Below are 25,283 nucleotides of genomic sequence, written 5' to 3'. Positions count from 1 at the left end.
GAAAGCCGCAATTTGTACAGATTTGGGTACACTGTCAGCAACAGGGATGAGCACAGGACCTTCATATCTATGATGTCATTTCAGAATTTGAGATCCTGACTCACTGGATTATCCTGCTTATTACATGGCTACTAACTAAATAAAAATGCATTAAGACGTAATGTTGATTGATTGATTCGTTGATTTTGCAATATGGAACGTTATCGATGATAAGATGCCCTGCTCTCCGCCAGATGCCACAGACCAGCTGGAGCAGAAGGTGATTGAGTTCTTTGTCAACGCCAAAAAGAACAAGCCGGAGTGGCGGGAGGAGCAGATGGAGGTCATCAAAAAGGTAGCCTCCCGAAACGATTCGTTGAGTCATGTAATCATGCATTGGATGGCATGGAATGGCATTTTCCATAGTGTGGAAAATATACTTTCACGGTAGAGCTGCAATGATTAATTGACTAGTTGCCAGCTATTAAATTATTGGCAACTATTTTAATAATTGGTTATTCATTATGAATCATTTTCTTAAGAAGAAAATTTCTAAATTCTCTGATTCCAGCTTCTTAAATGTGAATATTTTCTGGTTTCTTTTGTTCTGTATGACAGGAAACTGAATATCTTTGGGTTGTGGACAAAATAAGACACTTGAGGACGTTGTCTTGGGCTTTTGAGAATCAGTGATAGATATTTTTCCGAATTTTCTGACATTTTATGGTCAAACAAATTGATTAATCGAGAACATAATCGACAGATTAATGGATAATTATAGTTTTTGTTAGCTGCAGCTCTATATGACAGTACCTTATTTTGAAGATGAGGTGTGCGTGTGTTGTCATGTGTTTATACTGACTTGGATCTGCTTTTTTTTTTTTTTTTTTAAAGGACTATTACAAGGCGTTGGAAGACGCAGACGAGAAGGTCCAGTTGGCGAATCAGATCTATGATCTGGTGAGTGGCGTTCATTGCATGGTTGCTTGCCACCCAGAATAGGCTTTTCTTTGCTCAATTTAAGGGTCCGGGCACAGTTCAGGCGACAACAATGCCTCTACGGATGGTCAATGTATTTCATGCAATCTCATAGTCAGCAATATAGCTGCAGTGTCAGATGCCGCTGAATTTAAATAGTACAGTGTTTCAACCTTAGCTGGTTAGTGAAGAGCTATGATGCATTTCAAGAGGAAAATAGTGAAATAAGTCCAAAAATGTATGTGGCACAGTGTTACTTATAACAGTGGAAATTGGAATTAATCAAGAAACGGGGTCTTTTTACGCCCAACTTATTTGCAATTTTGTTCCCGGAGTTGTTGGCCATTTCGCCATATTTTAAGAAAAGTTTCTCACTAAGTTGTACATATGAGGATTTCCTTGCACGAGTTGAATCAGTTGAAAGTTGAAAGAGTGTGAAGAAAGGGTGTTATTTCATGGTGACTGGGCATGCAATCTTAACTAATCATACGGCGCTTTTTGCTAAGCACAGATTAAAGGGGCAACAGACAACTTTTGCACCACTGTTGCTTCACGTTTTCCTCAGAGCGCTCCGTGTAAATGATCCAATGAACACCACTTTCGAAATAAGAGAGAATAAGGAAGCATGTTCACTTAGAGGTAAATTGAAATTGTCACAATTTTAGTTAAATATTATTTATTTTGTTTGTGCAATCATAGGCATATAAAAATAGACTCGGCATTGACTGCTTCAGCTCGTTGCTGTGATACCTCAACATCGCCGCCAAATTGGAATGGGCCAGACTGGCCTGTAGAAAAATACAAGTAAACGGGAGCTGGGGTTGTCTGCATAAAAAGCACTGTAACGTTTACGTTTCTCAACCAATTTCAATGAGTTGGTTTTTTTTTTATTCAAGGGCTTATGATCTATGTGGGGTAGATAGTTCCACCGTCTGCCATTTTCGCTAATGGCTGCGCATTGGTTGAGGCACTTCTTGTGATGCACTGGCGTAAATTGATCATTTTCCAGGGAGTTTGTACCCGGTGGCGGTCCGAATGCATAGTGATATCAAGGCTTATAGGGAACTTATCTAAATGCTTGGGTTGCCGTGGTTACCGGTGTTACAGTGTTCGGGCATACTTGGATTACATTGCTTGCCCACCACCCCCACCGTCATTTACCTCTTTTTTTATTTATATATTTTTAAATAAAACCCATTTAGTTAATTTCTGTGTATCTGTGTCCATGTTCATCAAATAAACATTTACAAATTTTGTAGATTACTAAGCATGTTATCAATAGTTGCTACGAAAGTGAAAATGTCTGCTTCGTGCACTCAGAGCAGAGTCGCGGCAGAGGTTAGGAGCATAGGTAGGAGAGAAAGAAGGCTCTAGAAGACCTTAGATCAGGTCTAGTTCCATGCATAATCTCCATGCGTATATAGCGCCCGGGCACAACGGGGACACGCCTGTAATGGTTATGGGTTGATCAGAAGTTGCTATATTTATTGTTTATTAGAAAGAAATGAGCTTCACGTCAGTGTTTTTGATCACAAGACTCAGAGCTATTTACAGAACAAGTGTTTTTCTAAACTTGAATGAATAGACTTCAGTTAATCAATGAACACAACACATCATACTCAATAGAACGAGAGAGATCTACGCCGTTTGTTGATGGAGTGGCTGTGACGATGGCAAGATTGTGTTGTCTGTGGCCATGTTTACACCTGGCATTAAGATGCATCTTGATGAGTCGACAGCTCTAAGTACGTCTGTTTACACCTGGCATTAGAATGCGTTTCCACATGCGTCTCAAGTAACCACTCGTGACTGGATCTCACTTCTTTGCTCTATATGCAAATCCAGTTTATTTTGTTTAATTTAGTTACTTGTATGGAAAATGAAAAACGTAAACCTAATAGGGCTGAACGATTTGGCAAAATAATTAAATTGAGATTTTTTTACACCAACATTGCGATTTGGAAGGCAAATTGATTTTTTTTTACGTTCCTTACCTTCTGTATTATTCACTAAATACAAGCAATAAATCATTCTATAGTGTGACCAACACAAAAATGGATAGTCAACTTATAAACCGCTCTTTCCTGTAGGCCAGGCCCATGTGTTATGATGAAATTAGATGAATTGATGCTTGAATTGAGATAGATAACACATCTTTAAAAACCTTCAATCACAGTAGAATATTGACTCATTGATTTCACTTCAAGCCTTGTAATTATTCGAATCAGAAAAAAGCCCTATTGGTTCGATCGTGTAACAAAATAAAAAATCGCAAAAATTGCATTCGGTTAAATTGCGATGCCGGTTTGAATTTGATTAATCGTTCGGCCCTAAAATCAAACTCAGAGGGCAGGTTTTTTTTGGGGTTTTTTTTTTTCCCCTCCAGACAGCTGTGCCGGCCTGCCGGTTCCGACTCCTGTGCCGGTTTTCCTGTACTTTTATTTTAGATCTATTTATTTTGGTTAGTTTCGACTTGAAACAGACATTTTAAACCCATCTAAGAGACGTTGCACCTTGGATCAGGACAGTGGATTACGTAATGGAGTGATCTCCGGCCCACTGCGCATCCCATGGCGCAGGGCGCTGCACCGGTGAACTTATAGGCTCTGTGTAGGGGAGGAGCTGTGTGTGTGGTTGGCCTATCACAGAACGATGTGGACAAAGCTACCCAATGAGGATTTTACTTCATCACGGGTATGGATATTGACATTTACTCAGATGATACTGGTGCTCATAAAAAATACATTATCGGTACCAGATACTTTTTTCATCCGAGTATTCTGCTCAACCCTACATAGTAGCGCTACATCTGTTAGACTAGCAAGCCTGCAACCGCACGCATTTAGTGATGCAAGACTGACGAAAGATACGTTCATAGTGAACAATTTTGTTGAAATGATTCAGTGGTCTGCAGTCACTCCATCACTATACAGTAAACTATTTAAACAGAATATAATTCATGTGAGAATTGAATTCACAACTCTGAAGCGACCGACTCTTCTGACTCCCCTCGTTAACAGGTGGCCATTACATCAACTCAGTGTTTCTCAAATAGTGGGGCGCGGAGTGATGCCAGGGGGGGCGCTGTGACCCCGGGGAACATGCTTTTTTTTGCCGCAGGTAGGGTTTTTTTCAAGATTCAAGATTCAAGATTTTGCACCGAACAAGAGCACAGCTGCAGAGCAGGAGATCCGAAGGAGATATGAAGTGCAGATAACAAAGAAATAAAAGATAAAAGATAAGAAAAATATTTAACAGGGATGAAAAGACGGAGATAATGAGACAAACCTAAGTCTCCCGAAAGCTAAGACGAGGAAATATGACGAAGCGTATGTAGCGCTTGGCTTCACTGTGACTACGGTGGGAGACGAGGAAAGACCGGTATGTGTACTGTGTCTAAAAAAGTTGGCAGCGGCCAGCATGAAGCCAAATAAATTAAGGCGCCCTTAAAGACATTACACCCCACTCACGCTGATAAGCCGCTAGAGTTTTTTCAGCGAAAACGTGCCGAATATTGCCAACAATCGTCCCGCTTTGTGAATGTTACTTCAGTAAACCAACAAGCGCTGTTAGCATCATATAAGGTGGCGTACCAAATTGCTCAGTGCAAAAAACCCCACTCCATAGCAGAGGAGCTGGTACTGCCTGCAGCATTAGACATGGTCTCTGTCATGCTGGATGACGCAAGTGCTGTAAAAATAAAAACTATCCCTCTGTTCAATGACACTGTCGCCAGACGTATAAATGACATTGCTAACGATCTTAAAGAACAGCTGGTAGATAATCTCAAAGACAAACGTTTTGCCTTACAGTTCGATGAAGCGACTGACAGCAATAAAGACTGTTTGTTTATCGCTTATGTACGTTTTGACATGACAAACTCCCTGCGTGAGGGGATCTACTTTTTTGTAAATATGTCAGAGATAGAGCCACAGCTGAAGAGCTATTCAAAATGCTGGAATGCTTCCTGACTGAGAATGGGCTAAAGTGGGGGAACTGCTTTGGTGTTTGCAGTGATGGTGCACAGACCATGGCAGGCATGAGAAAAGGACTTGGGGCGCTCATCAAGAAGGCCTCACCTAATGCTGAGTGGACACACTGTGTTGTACACAGAGAAGCACTGGCATCAAGGCACCTTTCCTCTGAATGAAGTGAGGTCATGACTGACATTGTAGGTGTAGTCAATTTTATAAAGACCAGACCACTAAAAACAAGTCTTCTCTGCCATCTGTGAGGAGATGGGAGTTGAACATCAAGCTGTGCTGTTTCACAGTGAAGCAAGGTGGCTGTCACGAGGAAAAAGTCTTGTCCCAAGTTTTTGTGCTCAGAGAGCAGATAAGAATGTTTTTGGAGCAGGAGCACAAGTATGACCTCGCAGAAAAATGTAGTGATGAGAACTTACCGGCAAAACTGGCCTACCTGAGGGACATATTTGGAAAGCTAAATGAACTAAATCTACAGATTCAAGGGAAAGATAAACACCTCCCTCAGGTCACAGACAAGATCAGCTCTTTCACTCGAAAGCTTGCAATGTGGGGCAGGCGACTTGATGAAGGAAATACTGATTCATTCGAGAACCTGCATGAATTTGTTGACACTTCTGACTATGATGCCCACCTCAGTGAGTCCATATATTTAGGAGCAAATTTCATCACTGATGGGATTCTTTAAAAAGTACTTCCCTGAAAACAGTTCCCAATATGACTGGGTGAGAGATCCTTTCAATGCACCAGCTCCAACTGGTTTCAGCTCTGCAGAGGAGGACCAGTTCATTGATATGACGTCTGGCTCCACATTGAGACTGAGGTTCACATCGCAGACACTGAGTGTAGAGAGGCAGTATCCACTCTTAGGGCAGAAGGCCATGGGAATTCTTCTTCCCTTTGCAACATCTTATCTTTGTGAGACTGGCTCCTCTGCTGTTGCTGCACTGAAGACCAAGTACAGCTCCCAGCTAAACATTGAGCAGGATCTGAGAGTTGCAGTATGATGCTTCAAACCCCGCTTTGAAAAGCTGTGCACTGCAAAACGTGCTCATTGTAGCCATTAATCCTGACTTCCTCATTTTGATAAAAAAATTCAGCACGAATTGTTTTATTCCTTTTTGTTTTATAGGTCAAAGTGTGTATATTGTGCTCCTGAGTTAATGTTGCTGATCAATTTGAATTTATTATTATTTATTGATCATATTTAATTTTATCTTTCAGTATCAAATGGTCAAAAGATGTTTACAGTTTAAATAAGGATTTAAATTTTTGTTTAAATTTCAGGCAAATTGATGCACTCTAAGTCTTTTCTGTTACAGACTAAAAAACAATGTTAATAAAGTTATTCTTTGTTTTAAGTTGATCCATATCTCTTTCTTTTTTGTTTTCTTTAATGTTAATAAGGATACAATGTTATGCAGAGGTGACTTAACAATTTTATAGACAAATGATACTATTTACAGTCGCGGCAAAGAGTTGGGGGGGGGGGGGGGGGGCGAAATGTTTACTTCTTCCGGGGGGGGGGGGGGGGGGGGGGCGTAACAGAAAATAATTGAGAAGCTCTGCATCAATTGAATCAAATTCAATGACTCTTTTTTTACTGAATGACTCATCAACAACAAGAGTCAAACCTTTCATCACTAGTGAAAGTCGTGCACTGTCTCTTCAGACAGAAGACGCTTTGCTGTAGTGGCGGCGATAGATGTGCAGTCTGCAATTTGCCAGGTGAAAAATCCCCTGCATCCCGGGAAGGATTTATATTCATCACAAATGCATGTTTTATGCCATAGTCTCGTGCCATGGATATTAAATTACTCAAACATGCTAAAACACTGGAGGTGAGAGAAATGACTTACAGAAGCCCTCCTGGCCTAACCTATTCCCAAGGAGAAACATACCTGTGTTTAATAATTTTCGAAACTACTATGAGACATTGCAGCTATTTTTATATATCTTTTAATCCACTAATGACAGTAAATTTCTTCAAGTTGATGTCGGATTTCCAGGCTGTGCAGTCTAGCGACCACTAGAGGGCGGTGACAGACCATTCAGTTCTACCTCAAGGTCCACAGCAACAGAACTTTCTACTTAAAAAAAGGGGGGGGGGGGCAATATTTCATTGCTTCAGCTGCACATTAATGAATTAATTCTTTTTTTTAATTTTTTTTTTATCATTGTGTCTGTGTTGCTGTAGGTGGATCGGCATCTGCGCAAGCTGGACCAAGAACTGGCCAAGTTCAAGATGGAGCTGGAGGCTGACAATGCTGGCATCACAGAGATCCTGGAACGACGTGAGTTCAGTGGAAACGCTTTTACACACATGCACCAAACTCATTATTCGTTTTCAAAATGGAACTCACAGTATGGCAAAATGTCCTGATAATACTGCTGAAAATTGACAATCTTTGTCAACGGGGCTTTGACTTTAGTTGATTATAAGCATAGTTGAAGTCTTTTTTGTTTTAAATTGCACCATAAAGTTATATTATAAATAACAAAAGCTATGTGAACCCAAACTTATGTGAACCCAAACAGGCATCTTTAAACAGCTTAATGTGTTCCTTTTTCTTATGAGCATTTTTATTTTGTATTTTCACAACTACAGTTAAATTGCATCATTACTGCCATGTGTGGCATTAACAAAAAAAAAAAAATGCTCTGTCAACCAACTGTGATTTTATTAATTAGATAGAATTCCCCCAAATATTACAAGGAATACCAGAAGATTTTTTGAGGAATAAATACACTGCATTGTATTGTAATGCAAAAACCAAAAAGTTAATTGAAGACACCCGACCCGGACCACTGCATCACTGTTTATTATTAGGTTTTTCTTTTCTTTTTAATATATGAAAAACGTCTCATGAACTATCTATAAAATAACAAACTCTTCATTTTATGTTTCATGTTGCAAACAAGCACAACAATCGTAAACGAACGTGTTGAATGAAGTAAGTTGAGACTTGGTCACATTCAGACGATGTCGATAACCCCTCTGCTCTTGCTGTCCTCGATGCTCAGGGTCGTTGGAGATGGACAGTCCCGCTCAGCCGGTCAACAACCACCATGCCCACTCCCACACTACGGCCGAGAGTACGTAGCTGCCGCTCTAAACCACAACAATGGCAAAGGGCCCTACGCTTTTAGTCAGGATTTAAACAAGAAATGACCCCGTTTTGTTTTTTTTGTGCGACAGAGAGGAAATACAGCACCCCGGCGCACCACACAACAGAGCACGTACCAGAGAAGAAGTTCAAGTCAGAGGCCCTGCTCTCCACCCTCACCTCGGACGCCTCCAAGGAAAACACGCCAGGTAAATACTCTTGTGTACAAAATACACTTAGTATTAGATAAATTAGATAAACATTTGCTACAATTATCTTTGAAAATAAAATTATTAACTTTGAAATAATTAAATTGGCTTCAAATGTGGAAATGCTTCTGTGCGCCGCTGCCAAAGCTGTTTGTTTAAAACGATAGATGTATTGGTAAGACACAACACTTTCTGATCTCAGCTGGCAAGGGCGACCCAAGCTATTAATGAAGCAAGAGGAGCAGCTTGCACATACATATTAATTTCAAATTAAACTGATCTAATGACTTTATTACTATATATAACTATATGATATGCATGTTCCATTTATACAAAATTGTGTATTAGTGAGTGATAATAATAATAATAATGGATTTTATTTACAGAGCGCTTTCGATAGTAATACTTGAATAAGATTGCAACATTCGTTTAAAATAAGGAAAAAAATGAATTACATGCAGTTAAGTGCAAATCTTGTTTGATGTGTCTCACACATTGGTGATCACAGAATGTAATTAATACATTGGGAACCTTTTTAAAGGTCAAGATACAATGTTGCTCTGGTCAGGATTTCATTGTCAATCATCTCTGATGTTGGGCGGGCTGGGGCAGTGTTTAAAATGTTGAATATTTTTATATAATATTATATTTTTTTAAGTTATATTTTTCACCAATACATTTTGAATGAACCACTGTCAATAAAAATTCTGTTTATTGAAAATGCACACGGTTCCCGAAATAGGCCAACTTTTTATGCCCCCCTGACCTCTCTCCCAAACCTCAAACATGTTTTGAGTTTCAAATGGCTTCAAACTTTAAGACATTTTGGTCGGCAGTTACCTTTTGGCCGCTCCTTAGCTGCTGGTGGTCCGGAATAAATTGAGAATATCTCTTTGGTTGTTGTATTATATGAAATGATAAACAGTCCGCACAGTTGCCCCAACCAGTTGGTTTTGTCTGTGTTCCCCTAAACGCTTTGTGTTACCAGGTCGTGCTTGCTTGTGTCTTTCGCTACTGCTTTGTGACATCACAAAAACGTCTGTCACAACAAAAAGTGCCCGTTTCCCCATTGTTCTTTTCCCGGAAGCTGTCGTAGCTTGTGCTTTTCTGTAGAGTAACATGTCAACTGAGCATTAGTTACATTAGTGCATGCCCGTTGGAAATGTGCGACTTTTGAAAACATTTTAATGGCGCAGTTTTGACAAAATGTCTATCCTCCAGTCCTGTGTTTCACAATGAAACTGCCAGTTGTGACTCAGTCGCAGAGCCCTGAAGCCCCGCCTCCTGCTGACCCGTTGTTTGCTTCTTATTGAAAGTTTATCATATTACACGTGTTGCGTGTCCAAATTGCACCAAATTTGATGCTGTACATCCTTGGGCCCCCAGCAATACACACCCAAGTGTGAAGTAGATCGGATGATCGGTTGTCGAGATATTCAAAGGACCTACATACACACATATAGACGGACAGACAGAGATTCCTTCCTTTATAGTTAGAAAGTTGGGTGTTCTACATCTGAAACGCTGTAGTTGGCCGTGCTTCCAAGAGGCTGCAACGATAAAGAAAGCAAGAATTTTGAGTGGAAGGGGTTATGTAATAGCTAGTGTTACTGTTATTTAAAGTGTGTTAATGTGTCGACTCTTTACTCTTTGCCTTTACTCTCTGTCGGGGTGAGAAAATAAACAATGCTACAACTTAAGCCCTCATTTTGGTCCCTTAAATTAGCTTAAGTGTTGCCAAAAGGGTTGATCTGCAGAAGAGCAAAGAAGTCAGTTTGTTAAACTGGCCTTTTATCGATGGTAAAACATTCAGCAAGGTTTTGCTACAACGTTATAATTAATGGGAACCAACGTTTAAATAAGGCTCCCAGTAGGGGAAAAAAAAAGGGAATTAAAACACAGAGGACCATATCCTTTGAATTAAGTGTCAACCTGTTGCTGCTGAAGTGCCTGAAATTCTTTTAAACTGTGAATTTGACAAAGCGTCTCCGTCTCCCTAGGCTGTCGGACCAACAGCACTTCATCATCCACCAACAACGCGTACAGCGTTAACTCCTCCCAGCCGCTAAACTCATACAATCTCAGCTCGCTGCCTGCCGGCCCCGGGGCAGGGGCCGGGGCCATCACAATGGCCGCGGCACAGGCCGTGCAAGCCACCGCGCAGGTGAGATTTTACAGGCACTTTTTTTGTTGGTTCAGTTTAAGTTTTAATGTCGTTTTGTTTTTTTAAGCTATACTAGATCATTCGGTGCAAGTCTGGTGTATCGTTGCAGCTGTTGGGTTTGAACTGCCGCTCCCACTATAAATATTCACCAGAGCAAAATGATGATTGAAATGACCGCTACCATAGTCGCTGCAGCTGGAGAGCTCTCATGCTGCGTCTGAAATGGCGTGACCACATACCAGATGTTCTTGGTAGAATGAAGTACAAGTGCGTCCGAAAGGTATTCACACCCCTTCACTTTCCCCACATTTTGTTGTTACAGTCTTATTCCAAAATGGATTAAATTACCCCATAATGACAAAGCGAAAAGGTTTTTTTTTTGCAAATGTATTAAAATTTAAAAAAAATGTACTTATGTATTCACAACCTTTACTCAGTACTTTGTTGAAGCACCTTTGGCAGTAATGATAGCCTCCAGTCTTCTTTGGAATGATGCTACAAGCTTGGCACACCTGTATTTGGGGTATTTCTCCCATTCTTCCCTGCAGATCCTCTCAAGCTCTGTCAGGTTAGATGGGGAGCATCACGGCACAGCTATTTAAGTCTTTCCAGAGATGTTAAATCGGGTTCAAGTCTGGGCTCTGGCTGGGCCATTCAAGGACATTCACAGACTTGTCCCGAAGATCTTGTTTTCATCAAGGATCTCTCTGTACTTTGCTCCGTTCATCTTTCCCTCAATCCTGACTAGTGTCCCAGTTCCTGCCGCTGAAAAACATCCCCACAGCATGACGCTGCCACCACCATGCTTCACCGTAGGGATGGTATTTGCCAGGTGATGAAAGGTGCCTGGTTTCCTCCAGACGTGATGCTTGGCATTCAAGCCAAAGAGTTTGGTTGGTCTTGGTTTCATCAGACCAGAGACTCTTGTTTCTCATGGTCTGAGAGTCCTTTTGGTGCCTTCTGGCAAACTCCAAGCTGGCTGTCATGTGCCTTTTTCTGAGTAGAGGCTTCCGTCTGGCCACTCTACCATAAAGGCCTGATTGGTGGAGTGCTGCAGAGGTGGTTGTACTTCTGGAAGGTTTTCCCATCTCCACTGAGGAACGCTGGAGCTCTGTCAGTGACCATTGGGGTCTTGGTCACCTCCCTGCCCAAGGCCCTCCTCCCCCGATTGCTCAGTTTGGCTGGGTGGCCAGCTCTAGGAAGAGTGCAGGTGGTTCCAAACTATTTCCATTTACGAATGATGAAGACCACTGTGCTCTTCGGGACCTTCAATGCTGCAGAAGTATTTTTTTTTGTTCCCCTCCCCAGATCTGTGCCTCGATACAGTCCTGTCTCGGAGATCTACAGACAATTCCTGTGACTTCATGGCTTGGTTTCTGCTCTGACATGCGCTGTCAACAGTGGGACCTTATAGAGAGGCGTGTGCCTTTCCAAATCATGTCCAAGCAATTGAATTACTACAGGTGGACCCCAATCAAGTTGTAGAAACATCTCAAGGATGATCAATGGAAACAGGATGCACCTGAGCTCAATTTTGAGTGTCATAGTAAAGGGTGTGAATACATATGTGACCCGCCGCAGGGTCATCTGGCGGCTTTTGACTTTTTTTTAGGTTAAGGTAGGTTTTGGCCAGGGATTAGTCCTGGCTTCACCTTGGTGTTGGGGCTACAGTATGTGTATATGTGACCCACCACAGACTTTAGGTATATTTAGTGGCTTTTGACTTTTTTTGCATCATTTCAAAGTGGAGAATCAGAGCTTCCAAACAAGGTGTCACTTGTGCAAATCAAGCAAATAGTTTTAAAGGTATGACTTGTGAATGACAAGGGTGTGGCAAACTGTGATTCTGAGATAATCACATCTAAAGTTTTACCCACACCAGGTTCATTCAGCCAGCTCCCAGAATGCAAATGAGGTTGGCGGTCAAACAAAGCCTCATGGCTACTTAACATACTGCTGAATGGGCCAATCATGAACAGTGTTGAACAGCGTTAACAACACAAAACTATTTTTGTTTTTAAAAAAGCTTTTATTTAACAGTAAGAATATACATGTTTTATAAAGTGGAATTATTTTGGGGTTCAAATGTATAGACAACACAACAAAATGTAGAGTATCAATTATGAGTCTCGGAAAATGTAATCTAACATGAATATTTAACTCCACGGTTTAACATTTATTTACTATTTATAAATCAAACTCAGTTTTGAAAATATGTTTGCAGAGGAACACAAATCTGGATAAATCTAATTTTCCTTCAAGAAAGGTTTTTTTCAACTTATTTGGCTGATCCTGGCGATTTTAGAAATGCGCAAGATAGTGGGTTTTGCTGCGGTGGGTCACATATGTACATTTCATTTTTTATTTTAAATACATTTGCAAGAATTCCTAAAAAAAACTTTTTTGCTTTGTCATTATGGGGTATTGTGTGTAGATTGAAGGGAAAAAAAGGAATTTAATCGATTTTGGAATAAGGCTGTAACATGACAAAATGTGGGGAAAGTGAAGTGAATACTTTCCGGATGCACTGTATGTCTTTTTGCAGACTATCTGACCCACACTATGATTTTGGACATGGATAAATAGATAGATGGATGCTTTAATCATTACCAAAGTGAAAGCTTGCATCAAAAAATAAGCAATGATAATATTGCAATCTATAAAATAAGGAAGTCGGCATTATATGAAAGATGTAGAAATATTCAATAAAATCTAACTGCTAAGTGTACATAATAAAATGTGGCAATGTACACTAAACCTAATGATAAACAAAATATATAACCATAAATGAATAATAAACTGGAAAGATGTTGTCATACATCATAACTAATGAAAATAAAACTAGTAGTAATCCAGAAAGCTGAACCTAATAAGAGGAAAGAATAAATGTTGCAAAAAACATTCAAAAATTAACAAAAATAATAAGCAATAATTTGGCGTATTAGATATCATGCTAGTAGGCCATTCTATATTCTAGGCCGTTATATATTCTGAATATGATATTATTTGAATTTTAAGGCTGAGTTAAAAAAAAAAATTGTATAAAAACGTCCACGAAATAGGATATTGATTCGTGCAAACACAAAAAATAAATAAAACCAATGGAAAAATGATATACAAAAGTAATACAATTATTAATTTAATGGAGGAAAAAAAAAAACTGAAAAGTGTTCAAATTCACTAGTTTGAAAGTGGTTGAAAAACAATCCACAGTTCCACACGGCTGGATGTTGTTTGCTTCTGCATCCCATATTTATGACTAGAGGATTCCGAGTTTTCCTCTTTTATTTATATTCCATTATATATTGTGTTCATCGTATCCTGTGCAAACACCTTTTCACACATGACGACCTTCTGTGCAAATGCATTTTGTGGATGTCGTTCAGATGAAGGAGGGACGGAGGACGTCCAGTCTGAAGGCCAGCTACGAAGCCATCAAGAACAACGACTTCCAGTTGGGACGGGAGTTCTCCCTGTCCCGGGATGCCGGTAGCTACTCGTCCTCCGCCCTGGCCTCAACCCTCACCCAGACCCTTACCCCGACATCTGCCTCTGACTCCCGGGGACGCAAGTCCAAGTAAGATACTAGTGCATGCCCGTTCAAAATTTGGGGTGAGGCTAAGACATTTTAATGGCACAGTTTAACAAAATGTCAATGATTCAGTCCTGTGTTCTAAAATGAAAGATGAAACTGCTGGTTAAAGTGATATACTGGGGAAAGACACTCCCTGAAGCCCTGCCCCCTTTAATATTACAAATGTTGTGTGTACAGATTGCACAAAATACAACACTGCACACCCTTGGGTCCCCAGCAATACACCTGCCCTGAAGTAGATCGGATAAACGGATGTCTTTTGAGCGATCTCTTATTCCAAAGTCTGATAGCATCCTTTATGTCATCATCTGGTTCATGCGGATTGGACGTTTTTTAAGATAGGCTGTTGATTCCGTAATGATGTATTCTTCCATAATACAACGCGATAAGAGAAATCCTGTTCTCATCTGGATAAGGCTTGTAATCGTTCTCCTGTTTATCGTTTTGATTTGAATTCCCTCCCTCCCCCTCTACTATTACAACTACAAGAAGCGGCGTCAAGTCTTCCAACCACCAGTCGTCGTCGTCCTCCTCCTCTTCGTCCCTGTCGTCATGCTCGTCTTCGTCTGCACTGGCCCAGGAGCTGTCCCAGCAGGCCTCGGCACTTCCGGAGGCTGAGGCCAACAGCCAGGTGGACTGGACCTATGACCCCAACGAGCCGCGCTACTGCATCTGCAACCAGGTACCACTGTGATGCTGGCAACAAAGGGCCTTTTTGAAAGAGGAATTAATACCAACTGTTTGTCACAAAACTACAGAGGAGGAAGATTTTTCTTAAAAAGAACAAAAAAGTATGCGGTAGGTTGGCTGTAGGTTGTTGACTCCGCTGTGTTTCTCCAAACATTGTTTTTATTGTAGATATATTTATTTTATTTTTTGACTTTTAATTATTGATTGAAACAAAAAATCCCTGTGCGGTGTCCTCCACAAGCTTGCAGAACAGCAACCAAAGTCAGAACAAACTTTTAAATTAGGCCTTATATAAGTGAAGCTTCAGCAACTGGAATGCTTGTTTTCTCGCCCCAAATTTGTTCAGAAACTGATTTTGGTGGACAGAAATAAACAAAAGTTTACTGACTTACAATTCGGGAACCCGGGCCTCATGCTTAAACCCCATTGGCTCACAGAACCCAGAATTTGTGCTCAGACCCCATTGGCCCACAGATCTAGGGCCTCCAGGAGGGAGGCGCCACCCACTGAAACAGACCGTCTTGGAACAGGAAGGGTTTTGAGGCATGTTAGAAAGGTTAGAATGCATAAACTGAGTGGTATTTTCAGCATAAAAATCTAAAACATCTGTTTGGAACCTCAGAGACCTACTGTATATTAACTTGTTGAAAAGGAGTATAATAGGTCCCCTTTAAAACCAGATGGCTTAACAAGTCATCTGGTAAACATAGGGTTGCCGGTTCAAACCTCGGCTCCTTCTCCTTTTGGTACCGCATTTCTTGAGCAGACACATTTGAGTGTAGTGTCTCATTCGGTGTACAGTTCTGCCCCCACCCTGTTTACACTTATTAGCAATTAGGGCTGCCCCTAGTCGACCAAACATTAGTCAACCAAGTTTTCGTTAGTTGGTTGGTCGCAGGGAAAAAAAACCACACTTGTCAAAATTAACCATTAAACATATATGGCTGGAGCTGTGTGTGAAACGTTGGAGGGCTTTTATTTTGAAACCAATTTGAACAAAAATAAAAGTGTCCTCGCTGGTTGTTCCGACACATTCAGAAGGATAATGGGGGGGGGCACAGCGAGTAAGCGAGTCGGCAGTCCCGGGAGGTGGGAGACCGGGGGAAACAAAAATTCCATACGCCACATTTCAGTGCAAATTATGTTCTTAAGTTCTTAAATTTTGTCCTCAGAAACATAAGTACTTTCAAGGAATACCTTGAAAATAGCCCCTTTCATGCTGAGGTGCTTGGAAAAGTACTTGAAAACCTGTGATATTCCCCCTGGTTTTGTTGTACTAATCCTATCGTCATAACATTTTTCCAGAATGGCCTTTAAAACATAGATTATGCCGGGGAAATGTAAATGTAATCCAGCATAGTTGAAAATAGAACCTTATGGTTGTAGATGACAATGAGATGAACAACATCTATATTATTTTAATTAATAAAAATGATATTGAAAATTTGTATTTGTTTTGCGATAGGTCCTTGAAAATGGGGAAAAAATGTTAAAAAAAAAAAAAAGTACTTGAAAGTCCTTGAATTTAAATGTTTTATGCCAGAATGGCATTACAAAGTTTGACACCTGCGGGTTTAACGCCTGAACCCGTAGGGGTTTAAGGCGTAAAAAGACCAAAGGGTGTCCTTTTAATGCCTGTCTAAATGCCTTCTTTTCTCCCAGGTTTCCTACGGCGAAATGGTCGGTTGTGATAACACAGACGTAAGTATTGACTCTTCAATTGTTTTCTGAGTCCAACTTTTGACGCTAATTGAATCTTGAAAAAATATATAAATTAATAAAAATGGACCTCAGAAACTAACCAAGCGCATTCTTCGCAGTGTCCCATTGAGTGGTTCCACTACGGCTGCGTGGGCCTGACCGAAGCCCCCAAAGGGAAGTGGTACTGCCCGCAGTGCACGGCCGCCATGAAGCGAAGAGGCAGCAGGCACAAATAGAACCTCCCCTCAAACACACCACCCAGACCCCTCCACTCCACCACCACGATAAAAAAGCCCACCTGTGGCTCCACCTGAGGAAGGAAAAAAATAATAAAACCCAAGAGCATAGCTTGTCAAGGACCACACACACACACACACACACACACACACACACACACACACACGTGTACGCACACTCATGGCGTTTACCTGTTTGGGAAAACATGCCGGACCTCTCAAAGGTCAACGGGGAAAGGTCGGAGGTCAAAGCCTCTAGTGTTTTTATTCAGATGAAGTGGATTTCCAGGGTATGTTTTGCTATGGAGGGGGGGGGGGACAACATTGTTGCAAAATGTTCTGCAGAAAACCGACCAAACGGCAGTTTTAATATTCGTTATGACGAAAAATCGCCTCCGATCTTTTTTTTTTTTTTTTTTTAAAGACCTTCCCATTGGAAAAGAACTGGAGACCTCCAGAGAGCATCTCTGGAACAAGGACAGAAAAGGATGAGCAGAATGTACAGTTAAAAAAAAAATAGAACAAGTCATTGCTAACGTGTGTGTGTGTGTGTGTGTGTGTGTGTGTGTGTGTGTGTGTGTGTGTGTGTGTGTGTGTGTGTGTGTGTGTGTGTGTGTGTGTGTGTGTGTGTGTGTGTGTGTGTCAATGGTTGTTCTGCACTGATGTGTGTGTTTGAAGTTTTCAGAGATGTCATAGATGTTCCAATAAAAAAATGTTCTTTTGATACCTCCTGTGTCCCATCTGTTTTGTAATCGTGATGATTTTTCCCTAAAGTGATTCTGATGTTATAATTATATTTTATCAAGGTTCTTCTTACCATTACATTGAAGTGCTTGAATTTTGTCCTCAGACATTAATTGATATTGGAATACCTTGGGGGGGGGGGGGTGGCGCGCCCCTTTTGAGTGCTTGTACCTCTTTACATTGAAAACTTGTGAATATTTCCCCTGGTTTTCTTATTTGAATCGTAACGTAATACAAATTTTCCACAATCGCTTTGCATAGATTATTCCAACGCAATGTAAATTTAATCCAGCACGGTTGGAAATAGAACCTTGAAATGGTAGATGACAATGAGATAATCTAGATAAAATCAATAGATATACTTATCTAAATAATAGACAATAAGCTTAAGATTATCTGCGAATTTATAAAGATCACATTCAAAATTGATTGTATTTGTTTTGTGTGAAGTCGTGGAAAATGGAAAAACTGCTTGAAAAAGGCATTTCAAAGTACTTGAATTGCTTGTAATGCCAGAATGACTGATGTGTGTGTGTGTGTGTGTGTACACACACACACTCCCTGTGCCGGCGGGGGTCGCAGGAAAGATATATTTATTTTCTTCCTCAACCCTCCTCCTCTTCTCTTGTATTTAACGCAAACCAGATGGAGTTGCCGCTCCAGTGCGGGCTGCGTGGCTACTGCTCCGTGTCCAGCAGTAGTTACACGCAGCAGTTTCTTTTCTTTTCTTTTAATTCATTCATGTATTTATTTCAAAGTGGGCAGGTGGAAACTTTTAAGAGGATCCAAACTTTTGTTTACTCCTGATCTCCACTCGGTCTAAACTTTGCGCTGCGCGCTTTAGTTCGTCGGCGCCCGCGGGCTAATGCGCTGAAGACGAGTGGCGCACTTCTTCTCCAAAGTAAAGACCGCGAAGCGACTTTTGTTGATTGCATTTTTTGAGTTAAGAGGCAGGATTTCACCCCCAGACATTGTTTAAACTACGCGTTTGGGACCCGTTGATGTTTGTTTTTTTTTTCGGGTCCCGTATGACTCCGCCGCCTCGCACCGGAGAAGTCGACAGAATCCAAGACGATCCAAACCGGGATGTAAATGTTGGATTGCACACTTAATTTAGGAACATTGTGTGTACACCATCCCTGAGATGGAGTCCGGTGCACCGTAAAAAGCGTCCGAAGACAGGAAGGGTTCGGAAGGCAACGACGCCCCCGAAAGCATCACCGGTCGGTATGTAATGACCGTCCTCCTGTCGGTCCCTGGACCCAGCGTGTGGGCGCACCGGGCCAGTCCGCCAGTCCGCGCCTGCCCTCCCGTGGCGGCCGGTCCTGTTCCCTTCCGCCGCCGTCGCCGCTCTCCCGCTCGGAAGCCGTGATGCCGTGCAGCCGTCCGTGGACGCCGCATCGCAGATGCCGACCCGGCCCGGCGCTGCTTCTGGGGGTCGCGGTGTGCCTGCTCTACCAGACCCTGACTTCCACCAGCTGGAGCTGGAGCTGGTGGAAGTCCATCCAGCGCAGCCGGTGGCCGGAGGTCACCGAGCCGGCGCTCCCGGGTGACGACGCCGGACGCCTGGTCTCCATGCTGGAAGCGCTGCGGAGAGACAGGGAGGTGAGTGCGCACTTTGGATGGAATTAAAGTGGTAATCCATGAGGTTATTTTGTTCGTTTTCATGTTCCATACTTTTTTTCTGTTTTTGCAACTGGGACATTTTAAGAAAGTCATTCAATGCATCTTCCCTTTATATGTCATTCTGTTGTTGGTGGCGGGGTCCGCCTTTCCTGGCAAGAATGCACTGGTGCATACAGTGGCAGGAGATCACCAAATTGTGGAGCAGAGGATCTGGCCAGGCGGTCCTCTACATGGCATGCAAAGTTTCAGGCCGAGCGCTCAAGGGATCCAGAGTTACAAGGGGAAATAAACCCTGTTCGTTGGTGAATTTGATGAAGCATTGTGTCGATATGCGGTCAGTAAACTATGGATAAACATTCCCAATAAAGAACAGCACCCTTGGATGAAAACAAAATGAAACCCCAACGACACAACGGCCGAGACAAAAATGAACAAGGGTAATCCCGGCAACCATTGCCATTTCAAATGGAGCTTCAGGACTTGAAGTCGATGCAGTCCAATGCACCCAACACAGACAATCGTATGGATTCCTACTTAAAGATGTTCTGTCGAGGCGACGATGTGCAAAAAAAAACCGTTCCCCTAGCTGTCATTATTGCAGCATTTTTTAGTGGATGAAATCCCATTGGTCGTGCGTGGGCTTAAAAACCCAAATCACATGATCAAAACCTAATTGAAACGCAGTGAAATTGCATGGAATCCCTGTCTGTTGAACTGCAGCCAACAATATAAAAAAATACACACTTTGATTAGACACAGACACACACACACACACACACAGACACAGTGTGTCTGGTAATCCCATTGTTGCCCTCCTTGTTGTTGGCAGGTGTTTGTGTTGTGTGTTTATGAAGACTGAACAGCTGACTCTGATCAGCTGTTCACTTGAGACCACCAGTCCAGAATAAGCTTGTGGACTTATTTTGGTTCATCAAGCAGCAGTATGGGAAGTGCTGCTAAATTTCTTATCCAATATTGAATATATAGTGACAGGCCACTCCATCCTTAAACCAGCACAGCATTGGAAATCACAGGCATAATATTTAGCAAAACCAACATTAGGGATTTTTTGTTCTCTATAATTATAAAAAAAAAGCTTCAATTTCTTTTCATTTTTGCAACATATAACTGAGAGATTAGGGTATACATTTAAAGTAAAAAATTACATTATTCATATTTTTTTTCCTGTCAATGTTTTTAGTTTGTCGAAACTATAGCACCCATCAAAAAGTAGCCAAAAAGTACCCGGATGACATCCTACAGCGGCTTGAAATCAAATCAAAATTCAAATCCCTGTTAAATTTGTGCGTCTCCCGCATTTGCCAACTCTCCCACACCCTCTGTGACACCCATCATTTAACCAGATGACACAGTTTAGCCTGCCGTGGGTTAATGAGACGGCTGCATCAGTTTGAGATCTGTGACGCGTCCGCCACAAGCTTGTTTTCCGGCTTCTGGCTTTGAGGATGGACTGGGGGGAATAGTGAAAGCAACCTCCCCCGGCTGACCCTAGAGGCTTGGGAGCTAGAACAAACAACCAAATTACCAGAGAGAACAACAAACAAACAAACGACGCCGACAACAGGTGTCGTCATGGGGTTGGTGGAGTCTGGGGGGCGGGCATGTCACGTCGACAAGGTTCTTGGTGGGAATGGAGCAGAAAGATTCTCTCTCAGGCTCCGTGGCGGGTTGTAATTAAAGTTTATTAATGTGCCACTTGATCACAAGCATATGTGACTTATTGACCTATTGTTTACCACACTGCATCGTGAACTATGAATATAATAGAACCATGTTTTTTTATTGTAGTAATTTATTGCTGTTTTTCCCCCTTTTCCCTTGACAGGGTGACAGTGGCCGGAAAGCGCAAACTAATATAACTTTATAATATAACTTTATATTAAGGTTGTTTCTTAATTATTAGTAGGCCATAATAATTATAATAGGCAGTTATATATGTGTATTAGTGTTGTTTTTAGTGGTTAACAGGATAGTAGTGTGCTGTGGGATTAATTGTAAAAAAAAAAAGTGTGTCGTGGCTAGAAAAAAGGTTGGTCAACACTGGATTAGACCACACAAGACTGTAGTACGTTGAATTACACGGCATCCGCTGTGTGTCCACTTAGTCTGTGGATTGGGTTTCCACTCATGCCTATTATGTATTCCAGGGAGGCTATCTCTGTAAGGGTGCCAATCCCTCCCCCGATCCCCGACCTCTTTAATACCAGGCACTTCCTGTGCCAGGGCCCATCGGAAGCATTCGATTTGGGGCTTGTTTGTAATTTGACCCCCCCCAACCCCATTTCATTAGACATCTCCCCACGCTACGCCTGTCCCCCTCTGCCCAGACTTCTGCTAATGACGTGTCAATGTGCCTTGCGATGTGGGAATACACAAATCAAGATCCATTTCCGAGCGCCCTCTCTCTGGACATGTGTCCCGCTGAGGGCCGTGGAGGACATGCGTGAGCAACTCATAAGCTCCTTTCCCACTTTCACTGAAAGCTGTAAATACACTGGCAATGTTCCACTTTGGCGCAATATGTGAACACAAGCCAGTGTCGATGTTCCGTAAAAGTTGTTCCCTAAATCTTCCCACCCTCAACTGAGTGTCTTTTATTAGAAAATGTCGGTACAGCTGTGAAAGGAAGTGTGTGTGAATGGAAGCAGTAACATTGCCGGGGCAAGCACGTAGAGTAGGGGTGGAGCCGAATCCGAATAAAGGCAAAGCACAAATAGCGTTTATTTACAAATATTCATTTCGTACAGATATTTAAAAAATGATTTATTTTCGGAAAGAAAAATTTACATTCTGGAAAATGACAAGTTCGATCCCAACCGTGGCGCCGGGTTGCAAAGACGAGAAACTGAAACAGGTCCAGTCTTTACTGAGACAGGTCTTTATGTTCCTTAAAATGCCACTTAGACGCTGTGTCTCTGAAAGTAGAGTAGGGTAGACAGGGTCACTACATGGTGTATGTCACTTCGGGCAGTATGAAGTGCTTAGAGTACTGTGACATCTGGGAACATGCGTTTCACTTGCCCTCCGGAGCCGGAGAGGGAACGAGCGGACAGGGAGGGGTAGAACGGGTGGAGAATGTTCCTTCTCCGGAGGCAGAGTGTGTAGGACAGGTTGAAAATGACCACACTGATTTAATAACAGTGAGAAAGATTTCCACTCCGACTTACAATATCTGTAATACCTCAATCAAATCAGACCGAATCAAATGCCTAAGAGCTGTACGCCAAGGGCTATGAAGTCTCCACCCCAGCCCCTCATCTACAACTTGAAATCTCAGACGTATTGAAATGGACTCTCTAAATGACTCACAGTACCGATGGGCAGAGGACATTATCGACAAGGGAAATCCTTCGATATCTTCCTTATGTATTTATCGCTCCAAAGGTGGGTGGACGACATCCAATCCCCAATTTAGCCCCTGAGAGTCAACCTAACCCCGAATTGGACGCTAGTCCATCGCGCGGTCACACTCAAGTCACTCATGCACCATTGCACTTCAGGAGAATTTACAGCCTTCAGTCATTTTATCCTGCATGTATTTTGAGGTTGGAGGAAACCAGAGCACCTGAAAGGGTATGGATAAGTCATATGCATGAATACATTTTTTGGTGTTTTTATGAGGCTTTATAGTCGTGTCCTTTTGTATTCTACCCCTTTATACAATCAGATCACCTACAATCGCAGACATGTCTCTTGGGAAGCCTATGGGATCCCTTCAACACTGATAACACGTTTGACCACACTTTAGATCAACTCGTGTCTGTGTGCTTGTTGCACTTTCTTTTCGGGGTTAACGGCTGTGTGCATTTTTCATGGAAGCGACCCCTCAACACCAACACATTCCGAGTTCTGAAATACAGCACAAACCTCAATGCAAAGTTTCGGGAGGCTATAATCGTCGCTCCACGTGGCCCTGGCTGCTCAGGTGCCGAGGTCACATTGCAACAGCGTGTGTAACGAAAGACCTGCAAAAGTGTATTTGATGGGCGCCCCCCGCCCCCAAATGCTCACATGCATACATCACATACACAGAGCTGGAAAGAGTGGTTGAAATCCTTCCTCCTTAAGTAAGGTTACCATTAAGCGTAGTTTAAAAAAAAAATAGCAGGATCTAGCATATCATCATAGTATATAAGCAGCTGCCATGTTGTACTTCCATTGTTGGATTGGAATCTGAACAGTTTCTTTTAATATGTTTCGAGTCTGTACAGATTTACTGTTACCCTGTAACAGCTATCGTGATTGAAAACAGCTCAGCACAATGCGTCGCCAAAAGTGAACTGGAGTGAAACACATCAGAGAACGGCCATGCGCATTCACGTTCACACATCGCTGTACATTTGCACATTTGCACAGGTAATAATGAGCTTGAAGGTCCCGACCTTGGCATGCGTTTGAACTGAGGACTTTGGGGGGGGGGGGGGGGGGGGGGGGGGCTTTGATTTGGGATCTTTCTGCCTGAAGGATCCAAAATACGCGCCCCCCCCCCCCCCCCCCCCCCCCCCCCCCTTTTTTTTGGAATTTCTTGAAGGTAATTGTCTGGAAGTGTGTATGCAGTTCCCCATTCCAAGCATGTGATCATTAGGTAGATTCTCTCAGCCAACCGCAGGGGGTAAACCGGAGCTCCAACCTGGGATATAGTCACACATCCAGGCTCCTCTAGTGTCGGCCTTCTTTTCCATCTTTTTAAAACATCAAGTTTGTGTTTTTGCGTAATAAGTGGATACTGCAGAAATAACAAAGAATCAAATTGATGCCGTGTTTCGGCCGAAAAAGGTCTTCGGCGGGGTGTGTGGGCAAGTCTAAATATGCCGGCTTTTTTAAGCTAATAAGCCATTTGGAGAGTTCCTAGAACACCCATCGAGAACTGCTTATGGACTAACAACAAACAATAACGATATTTAGGGGTTCCATAGGTCAGCAGGTCATATTCCTCTATGTGCTGCCTTGCCTCGTACGTTCACTTCACATGTGCCCCACAAGTGTCTTTCTGGAGTAAATCCCTGCTAGTAAATCTGTGAAGGCTACACGGTTCGCTAACTTGTGGTATGCTCAGTTAGCCACATGGTTTGTGTGTATATATATTATGGACCAGCACTTGGACCAGCCTGCTTGGTATGTGACTCTGTGTGTGTGTGTGTGTGTGTGTGTGTGTGTGTGTGTGTGTGTGTGTGTGTGTGTGTGTGTGCCGGTTTGTGTATGTGTGTTTGTGTATGGGCACTGCATGCAAGGCTGACTTAGATGAACAGTGTTCCCCAGAGTGGATTTGGCTTTGATTCACATTGTGAGTCGAAGTCGCTGAGTAGTGTGTGTGTGTGTATTTACAACTACTTTATATAGAAAGTAGGTAATTAACTAGTTGCTTAGTGTCTTACTTACCTTCATACGTAACTACTTTTTGCCTAACATCATCCTTAACTACTCAGTTACTTCTTATTTACCTACTTTCTTACTTACCTACTTATTATAACCTAACCTCCTACTTTACTACTTACATACCTTCTTACTGTCTTACTTAATTACACTCATACTTAAGCTCCTCCTTGACTACTAACTTAGCTTCTTATTTACCAACTTTCTTATTTACCTACTTATTCCAAAACCTCCTACTTGACTCCTTACTTAGTGTCCTACTTACCTTCATGCTTACTTACCTACTTAATACCTTACCTCCTTCTTGACTCCTTACTTAGTGTCCTACTTACCTTCATGCTTACTTACCTACTTAATACCTTACCTCCTTCTTGACTCCTTACTTAGTGTCCTACTTACCTTCATGCTTACTTACCTACTTAATACCTTACCTCCTTCTTGACTCCTTACTTAGTGTCCTACTTACCTTCATGCTTACTTACCTACTTATTACCTTACCTCCTTCTTGACTCCTTACCTAGTGTCCTACTTACCTTCATGTTTACTTACCTACTTATTCCAAAACCTCCTACTCGACTCCTTACTTAGTGTCCTACTTACCTTCATGTTTACTTACCTACTTATTACCTTCCCTCCTTCTTGACTCCTTACTTAGTGTCCTACTTACCTTCATGTTTACTTACCTACTTATTACCAAACCTCCTACTCGACTCCTTACTTAGTGTCCTACTTACCTTCATGCTTACTTACCTACTTATTACCTTACCTCCTTCTTGACTCCTTACTTAGTGTCCTACTTACCTTCATGTGTACTTACCTACTTATTACCTTACCTCCTTCTCGACTCCTTACTTAGTGTCCTACTTACCTTCATGCT

General features: G+C 42.0%; 2 protein-coding genes across 2 annotated transcripts in view; both read left to right on the top strand.

The window, feature by feature from the left end:
* The window catches only part of ing3 (inhibitor of growth family, member 3), a 20,599-nt gene extending 3,271 nt beyond the window's left edge, over positions 1-17,328 (top strand). The window contains exons 3-12 of the mRNA XM_080022807.1: positions 234-334; positions 874-939; positions 7,138-7,234; positions 7,965-8,036; positions 8,140-8,256; positions 10,257-10,420; positions 13,807-13,997; positions 14,505-14,697; positions 16,368-16,406; positions 16,526-17,328. Of these exons, the coding sequence (XP_079878933.1) occupies positions 234-334; positions 874-939; positions 7,138-7,234; positions 7,965-8,036; positions 8,140-8,256; positions 10,257-10,420; positions 13,807-13,997; positions 14,505-14,697; positions 16,368-16,406; positions 16,526-16,642 (1,157 nt within the window). The 3' untranslated portion in view covers positions 16,643-17,328. The remainder of the gene's footprint in view (positions 1-233; positions 335-873; positions 940-7,137; positions 7,235-7,964; positions 8,037-8,139; positions 8,257-10,256; positions 10,421-13,806; positions 13,998-14,504; positions 14,698-16,367; positions 16,407-16,525) is intronic.
* Positions 17,329-18,096: 768 nt separating this feature from the next.
* Positions 18,097-25,283, top strand: part of cped1 (cadherin-like and PC-esterase domain containing 1) — a 71,400-nt gene continuing 64,213 nt past the window's right edge. Inside the window, exon 1 of the mRNA XM_080022809.1 lies at positions 18,097-18,991. Coding sequence (XP_079878935.1) covers positions 18,758-18,991 — 234 coding nt within the window. The 5' untranslated portion in view covers positions 18,097-18,757. The remainder of the gene's footprint in view (positions 18,992-25,283) is intronic.

This window comes from Zeus faber (assembly GCF_960531495.2).
Source record: "Zeus faber genome assembly, chromosome: 21".
NCBI lineage: Eukaryota > Metazoa > Chordata > Actinopteri > Zeiformes > Zeidae > Zeus > Zeus faber.
Note: the sequence above shows the minus strand (reverse complement) of the source record. Positions and strands in the feature narration are given on the sequence as shown.